The sequence below is a fragment of the Sciurus carolinensis genome, chromosome 17 (genome assembly GCF_902686445.1).
Source record: "Sciurus carolinensis chromosome 17, mSciCar1.2, whole genome shotgun sequence".
In the NCBI taxonomy this organism is placed as follows: Eukaryota; Metazoa; Chordata; class Mammalia; order Rodentia; family Sciuridae; genus Sciurus; species Sciurus carolinensis.
The window spans coordinates 49,642,039-49,669,294 of NC_062229.1; the positions used below are offsets into that span (position 1 = coordinate 49,642,039).

Consider the following 27,256-nt stretch of genomic DNA (forward strand, 5'->3'; position numbering starts at 1 on the left):
ATCTATTTGTGCTGCATATCCAAATAAGAAACATGGATGCAAAGATAACATGTGATTTCATGGATAAGAATATCTCTAAAAATCAAGAAGCCTGATTTCTCTTCATTACCATGGATTGCCATAATTAAACCTTTAAAAGCATGTGCCTAGGTATTTTAGTAATACATTTTTCCATTATGTGTATGGATAATATTCTCTGTGCTCTGATTTCCCTGACTTGCATATTTCTTTTTAAAAATGGGAATTGACATTTTCATATTCATTCAACTTTTGAGCTCAGAATGGCAATTTAACACTCAAATCTTGTTCTAGTTTTATCCTTTTAAATGACCATAAATTACTGCTATAAAAAAGTACTCTGAAATTGTGACCAGTCTTCAGAAATACCCATATAATTTACTTAAGAATCTCTGACTACTAAAATGCCCAATTGAGTGGTCACTGAACAGAATTTCATATTTTTTTAAAGACTGCCTTTGCCTATATTTAGTCGAAGGGTATCTTCCTTATTCCAAAGCACTGACAGATTTTCTGTTTTGAAAATGCCCAGATTTTTTTCTTCTATGTAGAGGTGATGAAATTAATAGTAGTTATCAGTAGTAACTGAAGAGCACATGTCACTAGTGTTACCTTTTTACAGGCAGTACAACTACAGGTCTTTTAACTTGCTTGAGCAATTGCAAATCACCAAAGTTAGGTGTTTCATTTGATTGAATTAGGCCTTAGTAGAGATTTAAGAAACTAATCTTGGTTCCATTATCTCTAAAACACCAGATCAGCAATAGAATTTCTTCTGCTAACCTACCCTCTGTTCCTCTGCCCGCTGCCAAAACTTAGTTTAAATGACTTGTTTGATTCTTTTGATAAGAGTTCAGAATTCTAATTTCAGCAGGAATATCCTCTACAAAATGGGATCTAAGAGGAAGCCAGGTTCCAGAGATGGGGATGCCCTAAATTCCTCAGCTAGATTCCTTGTTTCTATGGATAATGGCATCTGTTCTTATCTCAGGAATACCTAGAGGCTCTTAATTGTCCATCTGTCTTAGGGATTAGGATCTGACACTCATGAGTGTGCCTTCCTGGGCCTGGCCTAATCAGAATGACCTGAAAACCTGGAGGTTCCCAGGAAGCTCAAAGATTCTTCCAATACTTGTAATCTTACACTAGAATATGAGCTCTAGGAGAATACTACCTTTTTTGTAGTATTTTCCTAGTACCTGGCACAGAGAAAAAAAAATTCAAGCATCTGTAAAATGAGTGAGTGATTTTTAGTTTCAAATGTGGAGCAACTCACATGTCTGACATTGTGACTTGTATGAGCCTGAACATATTTGATATCAGGATCTGGTCCTTAAAATACAGATCTTAAGTATTTGGTCTGATTTTTGATATTTGCATATGTCTATGTAATAATTACCACCCAAATCATACATCTAGAATGAACATTTCTTTTGTCCCTTATATTTCCTTCATATTCCCAGGGCTTGCTAAGCTCAATACCTGACACTGTTGAAGTAAATAGATATTTATTTTAATGTCTTGGATAAATAAATACTGTCTTGAATCCTAAAAGACATTATAAGATTCTGTAGGACAATTCCATTTTAGATGGTCCTCAAGATTTTTAAATTAGGCTTTACTATACTTCCATAATGACTGCATTTTTCAGAGATTCTATTGCTAAATTATGGTAAAGAAATAATGTGCTAATGTTCACAAAACCTAGGAGCCATGGTTATCAGTATTGGCAATTAATGGGCTAATCAGAATTTCAGGGGACACTGATGAATAGAATTTTGTGATGTTTTTGTGTTCAAATATCTAAGCATTTGTGCTATATAAACACATCTATATCCGAAATGCTCTTCAATATTATAGCAAAGAGAATTGTTAGTTCTTAATCAATTTAGATAAAATACTAAAATTATCTCCTGTCCAGTCTAATCTTTTTTTCTTTTAAAAAATAGGTACAATTTGCATATAATATACAGATCTTAAGCATTCAGTCTGATGAGTTTTGATATTTATGTATACCTTTGTAACTACCATCCAGAATAATACATCTGAAAATGAACTTTTTTTTTTTTTTTTTTTTTTTTTTTTTTTTGACTGCAAAATTATTTCATATCCATTTACGGTCATTTCTAACTCTTCATCCTGAGGCAGCTACTTTCTGATTTCTATCACCATATGTTTTCCTGTTCTTGAACTTCACTTAAATGGAATCGTACAGTAGGTACTCTTTTTGGCTTAGGTGTATTTCACTCTTCATAATGTTTTTGAGATTCATTCATATTATTGCATATATCAGTAGTTGATTTCTTTAGAGTCATTAGTCAGTTTTCCATTACTGTGACAAACTACCAGATAAAATCAGTTTGAAGAAGGAGAGATTTATTTTGGATCATATTCTCAGCAATTTGAGTCCGTGGTCACTTGGCTCTATTGTTTCTGGGCCTGAGGTGAGGCAGAACTTCATGGCAGAGATGACATGGTAAAACAAAGCTGCTTGTGTCATGGAAAGCCAGGAAGCACAGAGAGAAAAAGGAAGGGGCTAGGGACAAAATATACCCTTTGAAAGTATGCTCCTAGTGACCAGCCTCTTCCAACTAGACTCCACCTCCTACAGTTTCCACCACTTCCCAATAATACAGCCAAACGGGGACCAAGCCTTTAACACATGAGCCTTTGGAGGACATTCCATATCTAAACTATAAGAGAGTGTTGAATAGTATTCTATTATATGAATATGCTATAGTTTGTCATCTCTCTTGGTGGTTGTTGGGTTATTCTTGGTTTGGAGTACTGTGAATCAGGCTGTTGTGAATATTCCACAGAGATATTTTGATGTTGTTCATTGTTGATAATATATTTTTATTTCTCTTAGATAAATACTTAGAAATTACATTGCTATATTATTGGATAGATGTATGTTTACCTTACAAGAAACTAGCAAACTGTTTTACAGAGTAATTATACTTTTTCCCACTCACGTAAAGAATACATGAGGGTTTCATTTGCTCCACATCTTTGCCAGTCTTTGCGAAGGTCAGTCATTTTTATTTTATCCATTCAACTTGGCATGAAATGGTATCTCATTGTAGTTTAATTTGCATTTTCCTAGTTACTAAGGATGTTGATCATCTTTTCACAGCAAAATGATGATTTGTATCTCTTCTTTTATGAAGTTGTTTAAGCAGTTTGCCCATTTTTAAATGGGTTATCTTTTTCTTGACTTATAGGAATTATTTCTATTTTTGGGTAGAAATCTTTGTGAGATGTATGAATTACAGATATTATCCCCCGGTGTGTGACTTCCCTATTCACTTCTTTGATCAATGGAAAATTTCAGTTTTGATTAAGTTTATTTCATGTTTGTTTCATGTCATGTTTCCTACTGTTAGCATCTATTGTATGGATTCCCCAAGACCACCAATCAAGTTCGGTGACAGTAGAACTCACAGAACTCAGAGAAAGCTGTTATTTTCATGTTACAGTATATTACAGTGAAAGAATGTAAATTAAAATCAGTAGAAGGAAGTTTAGAATTTTGGAGAAACAAATATAAACTTTCAATTTTTCTTTTCCAGTGGAGTGATTAATTCTCCTAGCAACAACTGGTGACAGCATATGGAAAGTGTTGCCAGCAATGAAAGCTTACCTACCCCTTGGAGCACCTTGTTTTTATTGGGGTGTCAGTCATGCAGGCATGGAGTACTCTTGTGACTGACTATAGTTACTCAGTTTCCATCACTCCAGAGATCAAATCAATATGGAGTGTGTCCAAGCCCAAGTGAACAAAAACAGGTGTTCGCCATAAATCCCACTGTTAGCATAAACCATTTGTGTAGCCCAAGGACCAGGTATTCAGAGACACTCTCGTCAGGCAGGAAGCTTAGAGATTATCTTCCAAGAATCAGATAGAGGCCAGTCCCAAACACCTTGAGTATGTGAAGGATTTGGGCAGCCAAGATAATCCTTTATTACAAAGATTCCCATATCCTTCTAGAAATTATATGGTACTATATACAGTACTACACTTGTATTCAAATCTGATACACCCCAAATTTATTTGTGTGTGTGAAGTGAGGTAAAGGATAAGGTTCTTCTTTATCCATTTAGGTATCCAACTGTTTAGCAACATTTATTTAAAAGTCTTTACTTTCCCCATTAGATTCTTGGTTGAAAATCCATTGGACACGTGTGTATGTGTGTCTTTATTTCTGGTTTAGCTATATTTTTCATCTAACAACTGGCTTATTGATGTAGATTTTTAGCAAGTCTTCATTTTAGATAGTCTGAGTATTACAACTTTGTTCTTTTTAATTATTTTGACTATTCTACAATCTTTGCATTTCCAGATAAAATTTACAATTAATTAAATTTTGAAAATAATTAATGTTTGGAATTCCATGATTGGAATTTTAATCATAATTCACTGAATGTATATGGATCATTTTGGAAAAAACTGAGTCTTAACATCATTGAATTATCTAATCCAGGAACATGGACTATCTCTTCATTTGCTAGGTCTTCAACTTCTAAGCAGTATTTTATAGTTTTCAGTATAAAGGTCTTATAGATTTTATTTTTTAATTAAGAGAAAATAAATTTTTCTATATCTAATCTGTTCTTTCCTTTTTTAAAATGCCTGCATTTTAAAAACGTGACTTTTCTTTTGTGGATTCACCTGTTTCTTTACATCTTATTGATTTTCATACTCCTGCCTTAAAACCTTCAGTTAGTTATTGATATATGTTTTCCTACAATCTTTCATTTTTTTCTATTATGGAAATATGTAGTGATTCTCAAAGTGAGAAAAGAGAGGTGAAAAGAGAAAATCTTCCTCCAAAAAGTGAATGTCTCAGAATGTCTTCCATTCTGATGTATACTCCTAGGCCAGAGAATCTCTGACTCCCAAAGACTCTGCTAGTTTGAACCATGGTTACTTATTTGAATGATTCTTATTTCTCAGGTACATCAAACCAGAAGACAGATTCATTGACAACTCTAGAAATAGAAACCTCAGTGTTTATTCTTATAGATGTGTCTTGAGAAGTTTATGAACCAATAATTTAAATTGTGTTCAAATCCCATTAGGTAAGCTCCACAGTCTGGCTTATATATCCTCCCACTTATCAGTGCCAACCTTTTATTCTTACTGGGTGCTACTCTTTCTCCTTTGCATCACAATGAAAAAAATGTACCTGCCACACAAAAGAATTGTAGTCTAACATGAAGGAAAGTTTTCTTTGAAACTCAAACTCCTAAGGAATAAGTAATAGCAAATTAACTTTTATTGCTTAGTTTTAATAGAAGACTATAAAATCTAGTTCCTTGAGATATGGAGTGAGTTCATTTTCTAAGAAAACAAACCTCACAATATGGCAAGCAAATCAGAATTGGATATAGATTTCTTTTATTGAGGTAAATTTAATACACCTATCTTCAAAGTTACAGAATTAAGAAAACTGGAAATAATTCATTTTATAGAATTCAGAAGCTTCAACTTACAGAATTTTAAGAACATTAAAAATTAGCTTAGATGTTAGACAAATCTTGAAAGGTGTTATGAATATAAACGTAGAATCACCTGGAGAAGTATTAGATGGCAAGTCTGACAATGTTATAAATTTCCAAATAGGTTGTTATGTAGAAGAATGGAAAAAATGAATATGAGCCATAATCCACTCAGAATAGTTCAATAATGACAGAATGGGAATACACAGGGATGTGAAGAAAGTATCATTTCTATCACAAAATCAAGTTGTGTGTGTGTACTTTTTCCATGTACACTACTCTTTTCACATAAGAAAATGATTTTAAAATAAATTGCTTTTATGCTAGAAAAAAGTATAGGTAGAATGATATGAGAAAATAAAGGGAAGAGAATAGAGAGGTAAGATTTTGGAAGATAAAGGAGGAAGGGGGAAATGAACAGAACAGAAACTGATAGTATATTAAAGAGACAGGGCAAGCAAGTAGGCCCTAAGTTTGGAAATAGGATTGGCCACATTCTTGAAGGTCCAAGACTTGTGAATATGCCTCTTATTTTGGTATATGAATGTGGTAGTAGACACCATTTGGTACCACAGAACATAAACTCTTGGAGTTAGATGGGGCTTTCATTTAATCCTGTCTTTCACTCATGCCAGAACTGGAAGTCTATGTGTCTAAAGATGATTTCCCAATCTCTAGTTATACAGTTCCAGGATTAGGACACGTCCTATTTTAAATGGGACCCAGTCCATCACTGGAATTTCTTACATCATAGCTTTTGTAAGTCTCTTTTGTAACTTATGTGATTTACCTCGTTTTTAAAGCCACACCCAGATGGCAGCCTTTACAGTATTGGAGGACGCCATGACCCCAGGTTTCTCAGCCATTTCTCCTCCAGCTTAATTTTCAACCTCCCTGCTATTCTCTCCATTTTATAAAGAAGTCACTTCTCCCTGATATTGACACATCACCAAAAGCTGACTGTCATAGTTGTATATTATCTCCTACTATGTGGGTACTCATCTAAGTATTAATGAAGCCCAAGAATCCTAATTTTCTTCAACATCATTACTGTGGGCTCGTAATCTTGTCAACCAAATCAAAAATGTTAATGTTTGGGAGTTTTTGATATTTTAAAATTTGGACTCATGTTTAGTCTATGCTATCATATTCTATATGTGATAGGTAGGTGTGGTAAGTTTCAGCATAATTACATGAGCTTTTTCTTATCTTTGTTAATTTTTCTGCTAAATTTGTCTTTCATTCTAACCTGTTTTTTTAAATTTTGATTCTTTTGTCTAATGGACTGGGTTTGTCTGCAGCCATTAGTATGAAATTAAATTAGCATCCAGGTGTAATGGCCCATAGTCCTCTATTCCTTGCTACTAGAAAGACTGAAATGGGAGGATCATGAGTTCGAGTCCAACCTGGGCAACATAGCAAGACTATGTAAAAAAAAAAAAAAATACATAATCTCTACATGTCCTATTTCTTCAAGCCACAAAACTGTAGATTTTTCTATCTTAAAGGGATCTAAAATATCATAAAAGTTTTTCCCCTTTTTTTAGGGATTAAGAAACTTAGGTACTGACAGGGTAAATAATTGTATTGTTACACAACTTGTTAACAGAAATTATGATCTAAAAATGAACTGGTGAGCAAGTCTGTGAACCAAGTCTAAAACATGTATCATTACCAGGAACCCTCATTGAATTGTGGGATTCAATCGCTCAGCTGTAAAGATGCATGCATTTTTCTCTTTTATATCCACATATACTGGTGTTACTTTGACACAGTCTAACAAACCTTAAGCATTGTCAGCTGTGAAGTAAAGTTGCCTTGGAATGACTTGTTTCTAGTAAACTGTGCTGGCCACCTATCATAAACTACATCTAGTTCCAAGTAATTGATAAAAATATTTGTATTAAATTAACCTGTTTTCTAATTCATTATTTTTACAGTCCTTTTGAAAAATTACAGTATTTTCTAACTTCCATTTTTTTCCATTTTTTTGATATTCAGTAAAATAAAATGGGTGATATATTTAAACACAAATCTAACCATTTGAAATTTTATAATGTACCTGAATAATAATTTGTCATCCTATTAAGAAAATAGGGGAGGAAAACCCTTTTGTTCTAATGCTAGATTTTGGCGCAAATATATATCTTTGAATGCTTTATTGGAAAGGAGGGAAAATGAAGAATGAATAAGTGAATGAATGAATGAATGAACAAACCAAGCATTCAACCTAGAGAACACAAGGAATAAAATAACAAGAAAAATGAAAATTAGAATACTGAGAAAAAAATAATTGAAAATAAGCTGAAAACTGACAGACACAGATAAGCATCAAACAAAATTGTATTACAGAAAGTAAAATAAATATTGGCTATGTAATAATATATCTAAAAAATAAATCTGTAAGTAGAAAGAAGATAAACCAAGATGATGTTGAGATTTGGATAACAGAAGATAAAAGGTTGTGACTAGGTGATATTTTTTTTAAAGTTTCAGAGGTTTTAAAAGTTAAAATAGTTCATGACTCTGGCATTTAAGAAGACACTAGAGACCCTCGAGCTGTCAGTGGAGTCCTCACTCACAGAAAGCTACACGATAAGAGATTAAGAGGGTAGCAGGGTAGTGAGAGGCTGGGAAGGCTGGGAAGAGGGAGCCGTAGGGATCCATGTTCATAGTTTCGGAAAATGAACAAAAAGAGTTCAACAATGAAGTCAGGTGTGAATTGAGTTATGGTACAGGTATTTTGAAGAATTTCTTAGGTCTTCAGAAAATGCCTCTGTTGCCACTGACTTAACTTGCTAAGTGAGGTGGCACCAAAAGTAAGTTCTTAGCACAATTTTAAAACAATCTCTTCTATGTTGTACTGTTCAGGCTTTTTCGAATTTTTTTTTTTTTTTTTTTAGTGTAAATGGACACAGTGTCTTTATTTAATTCATTTATTTTTATGTAGTGCTGAGGATTGAACCCAGTGTCTCACGTGTGCTAGGCAAGCGCTCTACCACTGAGCTACAGCCCCAGCCCTGTTGTACTGTTTTTGATAATAGTAAGTAGACAATAGTAATGAAAGATTTGATTATACAGAATGACTCACTAGATTCAATACTAAATGTCTTGTTAACTCCAAATTCCCCTTGCTATTTATTGCACCACTACACATTGCACTGTCTTTAATCCAGTTCAATCCCAGCTGTCCCATCAGATCTCCAACAACTGCATTAATTGTCACATGATTTAATAGTACTCATCCCAGCCACTAATACTTGTTAGAAGCTGTTCAGTATTTCATGTGCAGAATGCTTCTACTTGTATTTCAGATCTAAATTAGTTAACTTTGACATTAAAAACTTTCTTGCCTGAAAAAAAAACAAACCATGGACAGCAAGCTTTCCATAAAAGTACACAATTTACAACTGTTTATATCTGGAAAACATAGAGTCACCTTTAATAGTCATTTTGAAAAGAAAACATGCTTCTGGAAGCTCTGGGTAATGGATGAGTGGGAGAGGGATTAAAAACAAAAAAAAAAAAGTTCAAAAAAGGAAAACAGTGTGCATCTCCTTCTAAGAGCTGTTCAGATGAAAAATTACTCGGCATGAGCTTGATCTATATGTTTTTCATGGTTATTAGTAGTAATGAAGATACATTAACCATATTCTCTTGATAATGCTCTAGCTGTTTCTTAGTACTTTTATCAACATATAAATTTTACAACTGGCAGTATGGGAATTTGACTAGTACATTTTTGTTTATAAAAAAGGGTAACAACATTATAACTTCTTCATAGCTATGAATTATGAATCTTGACTTGCAACAAGTAAAACTGAAATGCAGCAGAAGTTCAATATCATGATGGGTCCTCTTTCTACTACCACTCCCAAGAAATGGGAGTATATCCAGGCTACTGAGTGAAATATAATGCCAAAGGTGAATGCCTACTTAATCTAGAATTCATGCATTCTTTTTATTTCATTCATTCATTTTTCTCAGGAAACATGTATTGAGATCCTTCTGTAGTATCTGTAAATTGACAGTGCCCTACTTCATTAGGAGGCAACTGAAAATTGGAAAATAAGTGGTGCCTAAGCACTGTATATCCTTTTCTCCTTGAGGAAGCATTATTTTTCATAGTTTTCAGAAAGACATTAAATAGCTCAATTCTTTAAAGATAAAACTTGGTACAAAAAGAACCATTCTAGTTTTTCCACACTTCATTGAGTTATAAATGAATTTGTCTTTCATTCATAAAGCTGAATTCCAAGTTTTAAATTTGATTTGTCCTTTACAGAAGGAAGAAGCATAGTATTCTTTCCTCTTTGTTGCGGATATATGGATCCATTCATATCCAGAGTGAATGTAGTAATGCCAAGGATATAGCTGACATATAAAAAAGTAGAATTACTATGTATATGCTGCCAGGTATATCTGAGAGAAGGAAGTGACAGTAAAATACAACTAAAACAAAATGGAATCTTTTGCACCTTTGTGAAGAAAAAAACATATTTCTATTAATGACAAGCAGCAAAAATAAAAACTTTTGCTGAGCACAGCGGGACACACCTATAATCCAGTTACTCAGGAGACTGGCAAGTTCAAGGCCAGCCTCAGCAACTTAGCAAGACCCTGTCTCAAAAAACAAAAAGACCTAGGGACAGAGCTCAGTGGTAGAATGACCCTGGGTTCAATCCCTGGTACTGGGGTAGAGAGTGGGGGAGGCGGGGGCTTTGGTATTGTCATGGAGTTAGGCTACTTCCAACAATAAAAATAATTTGTAATCATAACTGGTCTTCAAGATAATTACTCTGAGAGATATTGCAAGACCATGAATCAACAGGAAGTAATTGATCATTTAACAATTTTGTTTGGTGCCTTTTATTTGCCAGACAGTTACAGGAAGATGCTAGCAAACCATAGGGGCCAAGAAAGTTAGAGGGAAGGGAGTGGTTAAGAAGTTGATAGCTGATAGTGGTAGAGTAAAACAAGAATGAACCTTTAGATCTGCAATACGAAAGTCATTGGTGACCTTGAATGGTTTTAGGACAATAGCAAAGAGGCCACCATCAGAGCTTAATGGACCAAAGACTTCAGAAGTAGCATATGAAGATACCCTGAAAAAACATGACTGGAGAAAGAAATGGGATGATAACTAGATAGGAATGAGAGATGAAAGGAGAAACTGTATATACCCATACACACTGACCATGGTGGCTTGCTAATGGGAATGATAGAGTAGAGAGGGGAGGCTGTGGGTTAACAATCTTGAAAGAGGAGAGAAGGTGGAATTTAGCCCAAGTGGAGAGGTTGGTCATGGTGAGGAGCAGGGACTTTTCTTCCTCTGTGATAGGAAAGATTTCAACTATGGGTAGATGCAGCTACCATTTAACAGACACTTAACGTGCCTACAGTGTGCGAGGCCCTGGCAATATAGAAGTATTAACAAAAGGCAAAATCCTTGCTCTCATGAAACTCAGATTTAATGGGAAATTGGAGGAGGTAGACAAATAATAGCAAAATAAATAAAATACATAGTATGTCAGATAAAGAAAAGTGCTGTCAAAAAAAAATAAGCCAGAGAAGTGTGAAGTAAGAAGATGCAGAATGCTGGGGCAGGTGGGTGATTGCAATTTTAATGAACTGGACACTTGACATAACTTTTATTAATTTACTTCATGACTCTCAGAAACATTTTTATTTTCAAAATCAGATTAAATGTGGCTACTACCCATGCACCAAGGCTGTGGGAGATCCATTCTCAGGCCAGGACCTGTCAAGCCCTGTACCTCTCTTTTCTAGTCCACAGTACAGGTTTCAAATATGCACTTACTTATGCTATTTTTATTAGTATTTTTCTTTTCAACTAGACTAGAAGCTCCAGGAGGGGAGCTGTATCCTCAGAACCTAGCATAATGTTAGTATGTAATATGCCCTATTTGTTGAATGAATAATGAATGAAAAGTAGTTAAGACTGTTTGACATAAGCAGTGTTTTTAAGAATCTCAGTATTTCATTATTCTAAGTTTTAACTTCTTACTTTATATACCTCACCTAGTAAATTGTTCTTTTTCAAAGCACAGCAAGGTATGTTTTTATACCAACAGTATATGTAAAATAAAGTCATCCTCTAATTTAAATCACTTTGCTTCATTTTCTTTTTTAGGACCAATACCAAAGGTGCTCCCCTGAATATAAATAAGGTCTCTAATAGCCTGATTAATTTTGGAAGAAAGCTGATTTCCCCAGCAATGGCCCCAGGCAGTGTGGGTGGCCCTATCCCTGGGGGCAACAGTGGCAGCTCCTCTTCTGCTGCTATCCCCACCAGGACCTCAGCAGACACCCCAAGGCATCATTTGCAGCAACAGCAGCAGCAGCAGCAGCAGCAGCAGCAGCAGCAGCAGCAGCAGCGGCTGATGAAATCCGAAAGCATGCCAGTGCAATTGAACAAAGGTAGGGAAAAATACTAGTAAATCCTCAGAAAATACAGAGTAGCCTGGGATTTCCTCACCAGCCTTTGAAGAATCAGCCTCCCAGAAGGAGAAAGTAATGCAAAACATTTTTTAAAAATCTGTGGTATTTGATCCTTTTCAAGTTGAAATATCAGATACTGTATTCTTAATTAAGAACATTTTGTGAGATAATTTGCTAAGATTTTTTTTTAACTTGTATATCCTAATATACTTGCATTTTTGGCCTGTGGATGCCCATATTATGTGATGACATGAACTGTCATAAGACAGGACTTGAGATCAGTTGATTCAGTGTTCTCTGTAGCTTTATATAGTAATGCTGACAAGAGAATAATGCTGTCTTTCAGAAGAGAATCTGAAATGGGAAAGTCTAAAACCTTTTCCAGTCACAGCATTGATCAGTGCATCGCAATGGTTTGGAGGAAGCAGGCCACTCAGCTTCTTGCTTCTTATGCAAGGTGAAGCAGCTGCTTCACCTCTAAAAAATACAAACTAGAATCTTAAGGAGAAAAAAAAAATTTTTTTAAGCTAAACAAAATCTCAAACAACCAAAATACGTGTTTGAATCCATGCACCAAAAGTTAGCACCATAGACTGTAGAGCAGAGGAAAGGTGGGAGACCTTCCAGCCTACATCTCTCATTTGATGAGTGAGGGCTCTGCTCCTGGTAGCTCTAGTGCTGCTGGCTCTCAGCTAAGCTTGCTTCTGTTTCAGGGCTTTCTCTCAGAGCATCACCTGCCTCTTGCACTTTACTCTTAAGAGATCCCTTCAGGGTCTTTCTTAGGACCTTTATATTCTTGTTTTCCACTTATTTTTATAGAGATATATTAGGAGCCTCTATTCATAGCAGATTAGAAACAGCTCCCTTTATTTTTAGTGGTAGAACTCTGCTAAAACTATAATATAGAAATAGTTATATCGTGGCAGAAAATATACAAAAAAAAAAGTAATCCTGAGTCCTGAGAAAGCTTAACAGTCTAGAGCCATTTAGTGTCAGAGTAAACATCTTGACACAAGCCCCATTCACATCATTAAAGGGAACCCTGGGCTACCTCAGTGTTCAGTACTTAGTGTTGACGGTAGAAGTAGCAGTATTTTCAGTTACAAGACTTTAAATTCTATTCTGAATACTCTAAGATTACATTCAAAATTATTAAAAATTTTACCTCTTGGCATTTAAATTGTCACATGAAAGTTAAGTGGATTTTATTCCCCAGTTATGCAAATTAACAAGTATTAGGCAACACCTATATGTTCATACTCATGCACAGGCATACATGTCCATATTCCTCATTGCTTAGACCATCTCATCTGTCTTTTCTGTATGTCTTTGCCTATATGAAACATCAGACTTGATATAATTAGTATTTACACTTTTATTAGCATGTTCAGTTTATTTTACATGAGATTATCTCATTTAAAATCGCACTCTTTTTTAACATAAAACTGTCACACATGATTTAAAGAAAAGGGGACTTTGAATCATTAACATGTTATAAGTATATTTTAATGCCAGGAGACGTGCCCACTTCGAGAATGCAAATGAATGTTATTTTATATATTTCTCAATTGTACTGTTTTATTATTCTAAACAAATATGATTTCAATATTGCTTTGATAACAAGTTTTAGTCAGTTGTAATTCTAACTGATGGCAGGCAAATGAGTCAGAGAATCTCTTAATGCTGTAGCTTAAATTTTCTGAGGAACCAAGCCAAATGATTATAGAAATATAAAGTTCTGTCTCTAAGGAAATGTCAAGTATTAATATCACAGTAAGTGAGAAAGGAAGTGCATGGAGATGAAACAATTGATGAAAACCAAGTCCCCAGTTATAAGGAGACAACAGAGCACTTGAAGTATTTGGAACATGAGTATCACTGGGGTGTTTTGTAACTGATCCCTGTCCTGAAAGAAACTGGCTTTGTTTTGCAACTCTTCCATAATTTACTTCTGGTTCATTCTTCTCATGTCAGTATCGAAAAAGTGCATTTCTCTTTGTATTAAATATAAGTATTCCTGCTAATTCTCCTCCCTGCATAAAGGCTTGAATAAAATAAAGGGTGGAAAGAACAGTTTATAGAAGTACAAACAAGTATACCATAATGTTGCTCCTGGCTTCCCTCCAGAGAACCCTAGACTACTCTGAAAGCCCTGTTTCCTCTCCCTGAAACTAGAGATTTGGACTGATACCTCGGAGTCCTCCAGCTCTAAAAATCTATAGTTCTTTTAGTAAAAAAATGTATTTGTTAACTCCACAATGAAAAATACTTCAATATCTGTTGTTCATACTGATATGACCCACAAGTATTCTGCTATGCTGTCTCTCTGACACATCTGCAAGTGTGTCACCTGAAATCAGTGAACACAGTAGCCTGCTGGAAGGCTTGTGTTGGAATATAATTTCTAACTCCAGAACAAAGTCATCTACTCAGTACCTTTAAGAGAAGATAATTTAGTGTATGCTACTGGAAAATTCAAAAGTTGTTTTGAAAAATCATTATTTATAAAGATGAAAATGTTTTTTGTTTTCATAAGTTAACAATTTGTATTTATAAGGGGGACAGTTGTGTGTGTAATCCAAATTCATACTTGTTGTTTGAAATGCATTACGTAGTACATGTGTGTGTTGTGGTGGAATAGTGAGGAAGGAAGGGGCAGCACAAATGTCTTCCATAATTTTCTTGGTGATATTTATGTTAAAATGAGTTTTAAGTCTCTACATATACATTAATAGATGACCTAGAATCAGCAGAGTAAAATGGGCAGCAGTTTTAGAATAATAAAATCTCCTCCAAATATACAGAAAGCAGATCCACCATTGTTCAGTGAATTTATAATATACTGTATAATGAAAAGTCATGGAACCTGACCATTTCTACTAGAAAGTGTTTCCCACTATTTGGGGTATGTTCTTATTTAGAGATTTTATTTCAGTTATAGGGGAATGTGTCTGTTGCCTATAATTATATCAAGTGTGTACTGTTAATTAATTGGTGGTGATATAATTACAACCCAACAATTTCCAGATGAATTGACCATGCTATAAATCATAATTGTAGCAAGTAGCCAAGGATAGTGAGGGCACATTATTTAATTCAAATTTTGATTTTTTTAATACTGCATATATTTTATTAAAAAGCTGAAGGAGAAGCAAGTCTATTAATCATAGATTATCATACATGGCAATTACGTGCTTTTTTTAAAGACTCTGTTCCTTTTTAATCTCAAAATACTATAGGTGATAATATATCCAAAGGAGCATTCTGTTGACAGTGACTATGCTCCCTGATGAACTTTGTCATCCAGGAAGGAAATCAAAGAACCACAGTCTTCCATTTAAGTGCTAGTGCACCTTAGGTTCTTCACAGGATTTCCTGTTGTGCCCCCTTTCCTTTCCTTTCTTTTCTGTGTACTTAAAATGCACTTTTTTTCCCCTTCCTGTTTCTTTTGTCTGTATTTGTACTTGGGTTTTTTGGTTGGTTTTTTTTTTTTTTTTTTTTTTTTTTTAACTTGAGCACTACTTTATTTTAAGCATTTACTTTAGGTCCAATTTGTAAATGAAATCTTGCCTATAATTATATGAAGTGAAGGGTATGTAGTTCACAGATTTATTTTTACACGTTGACATTTATAAGTACATGTGGTAACTTTTGAAATCTTTTCATTACCTAATATGAAGTTACAACTTATTTAGACCTTATCACTGAAGAAGTTGCTTTCAAATTTAGTTAAAAATAAATTTTGTCTGAAATAGGAAGAAATCAATTTCAAAAGAATGTCTATTAATAAATGACATATAAACTTTCAGATTAAAGCTTTTTTAAAAAAGAAAAATATATAATCACAGTGAACTGTGATTTTGCAAAATCTTTTTATTGCAAAAGTTTCCTGTATTCTAGTCTGTTATAAACTTGTTTACTTTTCTTTTGGGAAATACAAACAAAAACTTATTGGGAAACATTCTTTTAAGTATTTATTTCCTTAAACTGGATGTGGTTGGTGCACACCGTGTAATTCCAGCTACTCTGGAAGCTGAGGCAGGAGGATTGTGAGTTCAAAGCCAGTCTCAAGATAAAAATAAAAAGTGCTGGAATGTATCCCAGTAAAAGAACACTCTTGAGTTCAGTCCCTAGTACTATAACTTTTTGTTCCTTGAAAATATTTTATATTAATTTTTCTAAACTTGTGCTATATTTTCTATTGTGTCATATTTTTAGTAATTTAATAAAATATTACAACATTGAGTATGAAAGAAAAGTTGCTTATTTCCTTCTTATGGAATCTAATTATTTTTTCTTATGAAATCCAGGCGATATAGTTACAGGAAGCGATGCTCAGGTTTCTGTTCCTGTCCAGACTCTAACTGACCTCCAAGGTACAGTTACCATAGCAACATTGTGTGTGTGTGTGTGTGTGTGTGTGTGTGTTTCTCTCTCTTTCTGTCTCTTTCTACCTACAGCATTATCATTTTCTACTCTAAAACTCAATTTTTCCTGTTGTCCACCCTTCATTCATTTTATCAGTCCACTACCATTGTTTAACCACTGAGTGGCACTGTTGTGTAGAACAAAAGCGTCCTTTCCTGTCCTATACATTGTTGATGTTAAATCAGACTCTGACTTGAGTTTTCTATTGAAGCGTGCACAAGCCTCTTTATTTGCAAAATATGACTCCACTCTGTATGTTTTGGTTATTTTAACATTATACTTTGTAGAGAAGCTGACATCAAAGGGTTCTTTTTGCTGCAAAGGTGCTTGGTGACAGTATTTGAAAATTAGTTTTGAGATTAGACAATTTATGTTCTATGATTAGCCTGAGATACTTATATTTTACATAAAAGAATTACTAAGTGTTTCTGAAATGTTTTTAAGTATAGTCTTCATATAATGGATTGTATTAACACAAAGCATGGAGTGGCAAATCTTTATATATACTACCTGGCAATGGTTTAACATAAAAAAGAGAACATTTACCACCATATCCATTTGTGCAACATGTAGAAAAAACAGTTTAAGAAATACAAGAAGTTGGTAATCCATTTTCAGCACTTCCTGTGAAATTCTAAAACATACAAATATTTAAAGTTGCTGCATATATCTTTTATTATGTAGTCTTATATATGAAATATGCCATAGAGAGGGTTTCTGTGTTAAATTGATAACTTGACTAACTAAAAGAATATTCCCTTCAAAATCAGACTAAAATGACAGCAATACAGTATTAATGAACAGCCTTATCATGGTTTACTTAATTTAAAACATCTGCATAATATAGTTATGCTAGTAGTATTAAAATACTATTCTGATTGTGATATGTCCTCATAATATTCATGGTTTTAAATAAATTAACAGCAAGAATGAATTGTGATTAAGAGTTACATGATGTATTATTGGCTTGACTTTAAAAAAAAAAACTGTACTGTGGCAATAGAACCGTATGCTTTCATTTCTATATATAGTTCTCTGATTGACAGGTAGTTTCTGGCTGTATTTTGGTAATTGAACCAGATGACCTTTAAGGGCTTTTCTAGCTCAGGGCTTCCATGAAGAGCTGTTCACTTTTCTTTAACAGAAGTTAAAGTGATATAGATGATAAAGGGTTATAGTAGAAAAGAGAGAAAATCTTCATATGATTTATCTTCAGCCTTCTCAGTTAGGGTTCTTGGGTGGATATTAAGTTGATCATCTGATATGGAGAGAATTCACAGGTATTAAATTCATTTCCTAAAATTAAATTCTAGGCCCCACGACAACTTTTTTAACAAGTGTTTTGTTATCCCACAGTTAATTGCTACAGAGTAGGTTTTTGGTTTTTCTACACGACCTGGGCTATGAAGTTAATTTATACCTGTGGGCAGAGGAAACTGAGGGTTGACTTGCTTTTTCTGACTTCTGCTTCTATGCTATTACTTAATTCATTTTTTCCTACAGACAAGAGCCACATGAGTGACGTTATGTTTTTAAAAGCAATTTTAAAGAGGGAGGTTGTATCATTTTGTTCAAATAACTTTGTGTTATGTAAGTAGAATCATGTATATATTCAACAAGTATTTTTTTGAGTACCTACTACCTGGCAAGTTTTGTTTTCATTGGTCCCTTGGCTTCCTGCAGTCTCACCAGCTGTCCTGGGTGTTACCTTTGCTTTAGATGACCCAATCAAGCCTACAGGCAAGAACCACCTCTTTTGCTGAATACCTGTTCAGAATCCCCTCTTGCCTGCACACTCTGATAGAGATTCTATCAGTATGATAGGAAAACTACTTTATGAGATGAGTCCCAAATAAAGCGTTTTCAATCTGTGATGATGACTGACAGTGCTGAGATAGTGAGATGACACCTATCCTGATTTGGATGCATACTTCCTCAACATACTTCCTGAAGAGTGCTGAAAAGTGAGAGAAAACAGAAACCAAAACAGTTAGTGGTGACAACAATAATCGACTTATCTATACTGAATAGCATCAATAATATCAGAAGTCAGAGAATTTCATCAGGAATGCCAAACCTGTTATACTCCCCTATGTGTAGAGTAGAGATACTTTGTAATTTCTGGGAAATTAAACTATTATTTAGGCTTTCCAACTGTCTTCTTTCAAAGTAATAAAATAAATTTGAAGAAATAAGTACCAATACTTTCAGAGGCTCTTTGATTGTAGTCTTAATGAAACTTGATATCTGGACCTTTGCCTTTAAACATACAATAGGTTATATGGGTTTTAATTTTTAAGGGAAAAAGTGAAAAGTGGGATTTCACAATTCAGGTCAATAAGTAATTTTTGGAAAAGCATTGGAAAGTTGTATTTTATATCCTGCAGTGTAGGTTATAGTCACATACATACACACACCTGCACACACACAAATGGACCATGGCAGAATTTGTTTTTTGAAGACTCAACTACTTGGGGTTTTTTAAAATTAGTTTAGATCTCTTAAGTAATTACCCTAGTCATCTTCAAAATTTATACTTATGTGTATGTATTTATGTTGTGTGAATTCACGGAGAGGTATCAATATTGTCAGATTGTTTTTTAAAAATACAAAAAAGATGCGGGGAGTCAGTCTCCCTCTCCAGGTAATCACTGATGATATTCATAAGGTAAAACTAAAACGCATACAACATTTAACAAGCCTAATTAAAGATATTACAGAAGGGGAAAGGTCCTCCACTTTCTCCTCCCACCTCTTTCTGCCAGCCCACTTCCCCAAGGGTAACCATTGCTAAGTTTCTTATGATTCCTTCCAGTGGTGGTGGAGGAGTATGTGTGATTTAAATTAAGGGATAATATGGAAGTCACAATTTGATAAGAGCTCACTTGTCTGAAGATAACTTTCCCTCTGGACCATCAAGATAAACAGACATTATTACTTCATGTACATATATGACTGCATGACCAATGTGATCCTACAATAGGTACAGTCAGAAAACTGAGAAATCATATTCCATTTATGTATGATTTATCAAAATGCATTCTACTGTCATGTATAACTAATTAGAACAAATTAAAATTTTTTTAAAAAGATACAGTGTAACAGAAATACTCCAGTACAGATGACAAGCAGAAAATTGGTAGGACAAAAAAAGGGAGGAGTAGGACACAGTAAGCCAAGAAAGAGACAGCTGTGCTCCCAGGAGTGAGGGAAGAGACCAGAAACAGCAACAGCAGTGTTCCTTTTGGGGGACATACTGCTGGCTACTCTGATTGGTATGACAAGTAGTGGTCCTAAAGCAGAACAAATGATTCCATTGTGTTTAGTATAATCACTTGAAGGTAGAGAAATGTGTTATATGTAAAATGAATTCTGGGAAGCATGAATTAGCTAGAAAATGCATTTTTAGGGACTATCTATTCCAAAAAACATGGAATAAGTAAGTTGCTTTTGGACTGAGAGCAAGGTCAGAATTTGCTCTGTGCTTTCAAAGGCCTCATTCCAGTTTTCTTTAATCTAATTTTAGATCACATTTGCCACAGCCCACTTGGTGGGTGGTGTGACTTTGCCCAGCATGGCCTGGGTTTGAATTCTGGCTCCATCACTGCCTTGCAAGATGCCCTGGGAAGATTACTTAACCTCTTATTGGTAAAGAGGGAATAAGAGCAGCTACTTCAAGGTCTGTTGTGGTACCTTATCCCAGCACTCATCCCATAATAAGGATTCTAGGCTGCTACCTGCTTAGGTAGTGGGTGTAATGGTAGCACCATTATGTGTTTCCCTCAAATACCTCTCTGGTTTTGGGAATTAAAGGAACCCAACTAACACCTCTGTCTTAATTATTACTTCTGGTGCTCTAAAAATACATTTACTTATAAGTACCCCTATTTTATTTCAGAAAATGTCCAAGGCAACTAAAATTTTGTAAGATTTGCAGATATAATTACTTACAACTCCTTTTTCATTTTGGAAGAAAATGAAAAAGTGATAATGGTTCACAAAATTCAAACTTTTTCCAAGGGTATAATAAAATTTAAATGAATCTACCTGGAATTTTAAATTAACTCAGTACTTGAACTACAATGTCAGATATTGAGAGTCTAGAAATCATAAGTAGAATACAGTAATCAAAGGAGTAATAAAGAGAATTTCCCAGAGCTGAAGGAAGTTATTGGTGTGGAGTTGGAAAAAAATCTGACAAGCAGGATAAAAGTTAAAAAGACCCATCTCTAGGAACTCCACAAAAAATTTACAGAACCTCGAGGATGAGGAGAAAACTCTTAAGGTTTCCAGAGAGGACCAAAAAAAGCAGGCGGGGGGCGCAGCTTGTGTCTAAGTCAACATCAGATAGACATCAAATTTCTCTTCACAAAACTAAGGACCTGGAGACATTTGAGTTTATTTCCAAAGTTTTGCAAGAAAAATTTTTTTAACTAGAATCTTATTTTCAGTCAAACTAGCATTCAAACAGGAATATAAGACAGATATCTCAGGGATCTGAAATAATTCAGATCTACCAACAGACCAACTTCCTTCCTGCCCCCAGATATTTATTCTCTATACATATCCCACTACTTATAAATGTTAAATTGTTATTCTAAATCTTTATTTAATAAAGAAATCAAAAACAAATTTTCAAATGTTTTTTGAAGTCAGTAATAACAAGAAAACCGAATATCAAAGCCCTTAAAGAGATTGAGATAAAATGACAGAGGAAATGCAATTGTTAGAAAGTAAGACAGTAAAATAATTATCTAAGTGTATGATTCAATAAGATAGAACAAGAACATCAAAATATGTCTAACAAAAGTAAAGGGATGAAAAAGGATAAGAGATTTAACAGCACTTAAAACAGATTATGTCAATGAAACTGAAAGGTGATACTTTCAAAAGTATAGTAACCAACATTCAGTAAGTGATCAGAAATGAGAGAGCCACATAATGATAGCACATGCCTGCAATCCCAGTGACTTGGGAGGCTGAGGGAGAAGGATTGCAAGTTTGAGGCCAGCTTCGGCAACTTAGACTTTGTCTCCAAAAAGGAAGAAGTGCTAAAATATACAAAATAAGAATTATGATATAATTAAAAATACAGAGAAAGGGTGTTTTATTGTAAATGAGTACTTACTGTATACAAGCTGAAACTCTGGACAGTTTTCTCTTGCTGATAAAAATTACCACAAATTTAGGTAGTTTGGTAAATATAGATTGATTGTTCAATGGGTATGTAAGAAGTCTGACAAAGATCTCACCAGGCTAAAACCCAGGTGTCAAAAGTCTCTAGAGGAGAATCTGTTCCCTGGTTGGTTTGCAGTGTTGGCAGAATTCAGTTCCTTTTAAGTGTACAACCCATTTCCTTCTTGACTATCAACTAAGGACAGTCTCCAGCTTCTAGAGGATGCCATGTTTCTTGGCTGAAGGCCCTTTTTCTCCACCTACAAAGCCAGTAATGCCAAACCCAGTCTGTTTCATGGTTCAGCTGTCTCCTTTGTCTTCTTCAGTATATCTCTGAGTCATTCTTCTGCCCTTATCTTCCAGTTTAAGGATTCATGGATTAGACTGACAATCATGATAACCCAAGATATTCTCTCCATCTCAAGGTCCTTAAACAGACCTGCAGAGACTCTTGCTGTTCAAGGTCATATATTCAGAGGCTTTGAAAATTAAGGGCACAGGCATTATTCTGACTACCATGTACATGACTTTTTAAAGGAAAATATGATCCAGTCAAAGTTGACCCAAGGAAAAGTAGAAAACCTTAATAGAGAAATAGACAGAAAAATCCAAAAGATCATCATAGTAGTGCCTTTGAAAAATCACTAACTCCAGAGAGTTTCATAGATAGATTATCCAAACTTCTAAGGAACAGATGAATTCAGTTATGTTAACTTAGAAAAATAAGGAATTTTTTTTTTCATTTCATTTTGTGAAAAAAACATGTTCTTATGAATCAAAATGCTCTGGCTTCTTAGGTTTATCTTCTGTTATGTAGAATTTCAAAAGTAATCTGACATTCAGAGCTGAGCAAACATTCCTATTGGTTTAGCTCTATCTTCCACCACCTTCAGAGGCAGTAAAACCATTGGCTTAAGGAGGAGAGAGGAGCAATGAGAAATTCATGAAAGAAAAAAACTCAATTTATAGTAAGTACCTAAATTATATCTCAGTATTCATCTTAGGGAAAGAAATGCCTTCCTAAGCAGGAAGCCATAAAAGGAAACACACACACATATACAAAATATAGAAGGAAACCCCAAACTAGTTTTTAAAAGTAAAATAAGCAGAGAAACTTTAAGCTAGCATAGTGAAGTCCTCCTCTATCCACTTAGCCAAATAAGTAAGTAGATGAATAGGTAATACATAAGTACATATAATTATCGTGTCATATTTACTTACATATAAGTACACATATGTGCATCTATAAAATATCCAGTCTGCAAAGATGATGAACATTAAGATCCCTTAGCTGACTTATAATTTGTCAATCGTAGGAGAAGCCAATTCAGAATCATTTAAAATGCACACGTACTTAGGCATAGCATTTGTACTCATATAAATTTACCTTTTAGAAATAAGCAACTACCTAAAGATGTACCTCTCTAGCCAAGTGCGGTGACACACACCTGTGTAATCCCAGCAACTCAGGAGACTAAAGCCAGGAGGACTGCAAGTTCGAGGCCATCCTGGACATCTTAGTGAGACCTTGCCTTAAAATGAAAAATAAAGAAGGTTGGGGATATAGCTCAGAAGTAAGTAGAGTGCCCCTGGGTTCAATCCCCAGCATTGAAAATGGACAAATTAAAACAGTCATAGATAAATAAAAATTGAGAGTATTCATTATTAGCAAATTTGCCCTATAAGACACAGTGAAGGAAATCCTTCAAATGAAGAAACAGGATGCTAGATGTTAATTAGAAAATGCATGAAGATAAAGAATATTAATAAAAATTACAGGGAATTATAAAAGTTTTTTACTTCTCTGATATTGTTAATATCACACTACCCAGATTGATCTATATATTTATCATAATCCTTTTCAAAATCCCAGTACTTTTTAAAGCACTCATCCTAAAATCCATAGGAAATGCAAAGTACCCCCCCAACAATCTTGAAAAAGAACAGAGATCAAGAATTTGCACATCTATTTCAAAACTGCTTATATTGTGTGATGCTAGCATGAAGATAATCATATATATAATTTAGAAATAAATGCTTAGCATTTGTGGTAAATTGGTTTTCAACCGAGTTTCTGAGACCAATCTGTTTTTCAAATGGTTCTGGGAAAACTGAAAATGCACACATGAAAGAATGAAGTCCCTAATACCATATACAAAAGTGGACTGTGGACTTAAATGTAAGAATTATAACTATAACTACACAAAAACTTAGGAATATATCTCCATGACCTTGGGCTAAGCCATGGTATCTTAGATGTGAGCACAAGCAACAAAAGAAAAAAGCAGGTAAATGGGATTTCATCTAATTGAAACTTAGGCTTCCTTAGACAATATTAAGAAAGTGAAAACAAAGCACAGAATGGGAGAATTTTTGTCAAATCATATATCTGGTAAGGAACTTGTACCCAGGGTATATAAAGAACTTTTGTATCTCAGTGATAAAGACAAATGCCTCAATTTCTAAAATGGATAAAAGATTAGAATAAACATTTCTCCAAAGAACATATACCAGCATCTAATAAGCACATTAGTCTTTGGGAAATTTCAAATCAAATCACAATGAGATACTATTTCACACCCACTGGGATGGCTATACTAAAAAGACAATTGGTAATAAGTGTTGGCAAGAATGTAGAGAAGTTAGAATTCTTATACAATACTGATGAAAAAATAAAGAAGTATGGCCAGTTTTGAAAGAATCTGGCAGTTTCTCAAAAAGAGTTACTATATTGATTTAGCAATTTCTCTCCAAGGTATCTTCCTCAGAGAAGTGATAACATAGATCCACACAAAAATTTACACACGGATGTTCATAGCAGTACTATGCATTACTTAAGAAACAGATATAAGCAGTCCATCAATTGATTAATGAATCAATCAAATATGGTATATTATTTGGCAATAAAAAGGAAAATGAAGTACTGATACATGCTATAACATGAGTGAACCTTTAAATATATGTGGTCACAGAAGGCTACACATTGTATTATTCCATTTATATGATATATCCAGAAAAGGCAAGCCCAAAGAGACAGGAAGTAAATTAATGGTTGCCAAGTACTATGGGAAGGTGGAGAATAATTGCTAATGGGCATGGAGTTTAATTTGGGGGTGATGAAATTGTTCTAAAATTAGTGGTAGTAGTCATGCATCTCTAAATATACTAAAAAATTAGTGTACATTTTTTTTAAAGGTTTTTTCTTAAAAGGTAGCTTTCACATTTAATCTGTTTACCATGAGAATGTATTTACATGTAATGGTATAAATTATTAGATGGTTCCTGAGATCCTTTTCAGCTCAGTGTTCTCAGACCCTGAGCTGTAGAGATTATTGCCATAAATGGGTAACACAGAGAAGTTAAGGCCTGGAACCCTGGAAGTATGTGGGAAACATAAAGTCAGAGTAGGGAAGGGGAAAAGTGAAGGCCAGGGTAGAATTTTCATATTCTAGGCTCTGACATAAGCATAAAATGCTTCTAGGCCTGTTTCTCCCTACCCTTTCCTAACCCCAGGGGCCCTCCACTATCCTTGAAGGCTCAGCTCTAGTATCACTCATTATAGTTTTGATTCTTCAGGAAGCTGCCCCTGAGATGGAGTTAGGAGTACGAAAGGTTTAATTGGGGAATAACACTGGTGAAAGAAAAAAGGAGAGAAGAGGATTGGGCAGAGGGATGGTTCCCAGCCACAATGCAGACCTAGCTGGACAGGGAAATCTGCAGCTAAGGTTTCCGACCAGAAGAGTTCTGTGTTGGGTGGAACTGGGTAGTCCCAGCTTCCAGTCACTAGCTAGGAGCCACACCGAGAGCATGATCTTGGTTCAAAACCTGAGGTAGCTCCTAGACAACCTAACAACTAGAGGCAGTCAGCTAGCCGTATTTCTTGAGGCAGCAAGTATTTCCTTAAAGAGAAGTCTGTTACCCTTCTGTGTGAAATGTGCGAAATGTGCCTCCACTCTCTCCTCTCAGCCAAGGGAGAGGCAGTGGCTCTCTCCAGAGAAAAAAATATTCTTTCATCATTCTTGATTTATCATTTGCCCCCTTGTCCCTAGCTTCTGAACTCTCTATGGATAGAAACTCAATCTGAATCCCTAGTGTCTAATACAGAGGAGGCTTCCACGGGATAGAACTGTCTTGAGACCCACTACAGAAGACTGGGAGTAGATAATTATTTCTACTTTCTGTCCCTTAATTTTAAACCTCAACATTCCCCAGAGGTCCATCTTTTCTCTATCCCTTTTTTATCTGTGCCCCTTACCTCTGTTGATGACCTCATGGCTTAAATACAATCTATATGCTACTGACTTCCAAATTTATCTCACTAGTTCAGCTCTCTTCTCTAAAAGCCAGACTTATGAGATCTTTAGTTTTGAATATATGATTAGGCATCTCAGCTCAGCAGGGCTGCAACTGAACTACTGATTTTATTTATAAAGCCTGCCTCCTACTTTAGTAAGTAGGAACTCTACCATATTTCTTGCTTAGGTTGAAAATTTGAAGTTAAACTTGACTCCTTTCTTCCACTTATAGCCGTAACAAATCCAATCATTTTTGTCCAGAATCTGAGCTGTAATCAGTCTTGGTATCTGAAGTAGCAAAAATTAGTTTCCCTAATTTTTGCCCTTGTCTACCGTTCCCTTGTCTCCCCAATTCTATTCTCAACACATCAGCCAGAGTGATTCTTTTAAAATGTAAATCAAGCCATGTCATTCCTCTCCTGAATCCTCCAGTGATGTTCCATGGCTTCCTTTCTCATAGTAAAGGCATTCAGCATTGTCCACAAATCCACACCTATTCTGATCCCCTACTTGCTCCCAACCCTCACCTCCTTCCAATCCCTGTCGTTCTTAGCTTTAGCTACACTGGCCACCTTGTTCCTTGCACACACACAAAGGTCTGCCTTGGGGCCATTGTTGTTACTTCATATTTTATACAAACCTGGTACTTCGAGTTTCAGTGTACCTCAATTCTCAGTGACACCTTCCTTGATTGACCATTCTATTTAAAATTGCAACACTTCCTTTAGCACTCACATCTTTGATTTGTTTTTCTGCATGATGGCACTTACTACCGTATAAAATTGTGTCTGTTTTACTAATGTATTTGACCATGTCCCCTCACCAAAAAATAGACCGTGAGGGGTAAGACTTTTGAAAGTTTCCGTTTCTCCTCTCTTCCTGTACCCATTAAGCATCTGACACTTATTAGGCCTTCATTTGCTAGTGACTGAATGCATGCCAGGTATTTGGCTAGGTCATTAAGTCCCCTTGCCACCCTATGAGAGTATTCCCATTGTGCAATTGTGCTGGCTTTCCACACCAAGCCACAGTCTCAGGGGGACTTACTAGAGCCATTGTTTATGTTTGAGGAAGCTCTATAGGTCCAGGTTCTCTCAGTGAAGAAAGGTACTGCAGGGGATCACAGATTTACCCTAACAAGGGCACAGTCTAGAAAAAGGTCCTGTAAACCAGACTTTCCCATTTCCAGTAGTCCATAGGCTGGGGTTGCCATCTATGCTAATTTTTCCATCTGTTTTGCAATTGAAAAATGGGAAAGAGACTCTTCTAAAAAACTTCAATGAAGAATTTGTATTTTTTAATCTTAATAATGTAACATACAGTATAATAGATTCTGTTTTTGTAATTGAGGAATTATTCCATTAGTGAAGAGAAAA

The 27,256-nt window shown here is 35.0% G+C and overlaps 1 protein-coding gene across 1 annotated transcript in view; it reads left to right on the forward strand.

Annotated features, from left to right (window-relative positions):
• Window positions 1-27,256, forward strand: part of Tbc1d5 (TBC1 domain family member 5) — a 536,784-nt gene that overhangs the window by 458,057 nt on the left and 51,471 nt on the right. Inside the window, 2 exon segments of the mRNA XM_047531151.1 lie at window positions 11,675-11,961; window positions 16,293-16,358. Of these exon segments, the coding sequence (XP_047387107.1) occupies window positions 11,675-11,961; window positions 16,293-16,358 (353 nt within the window).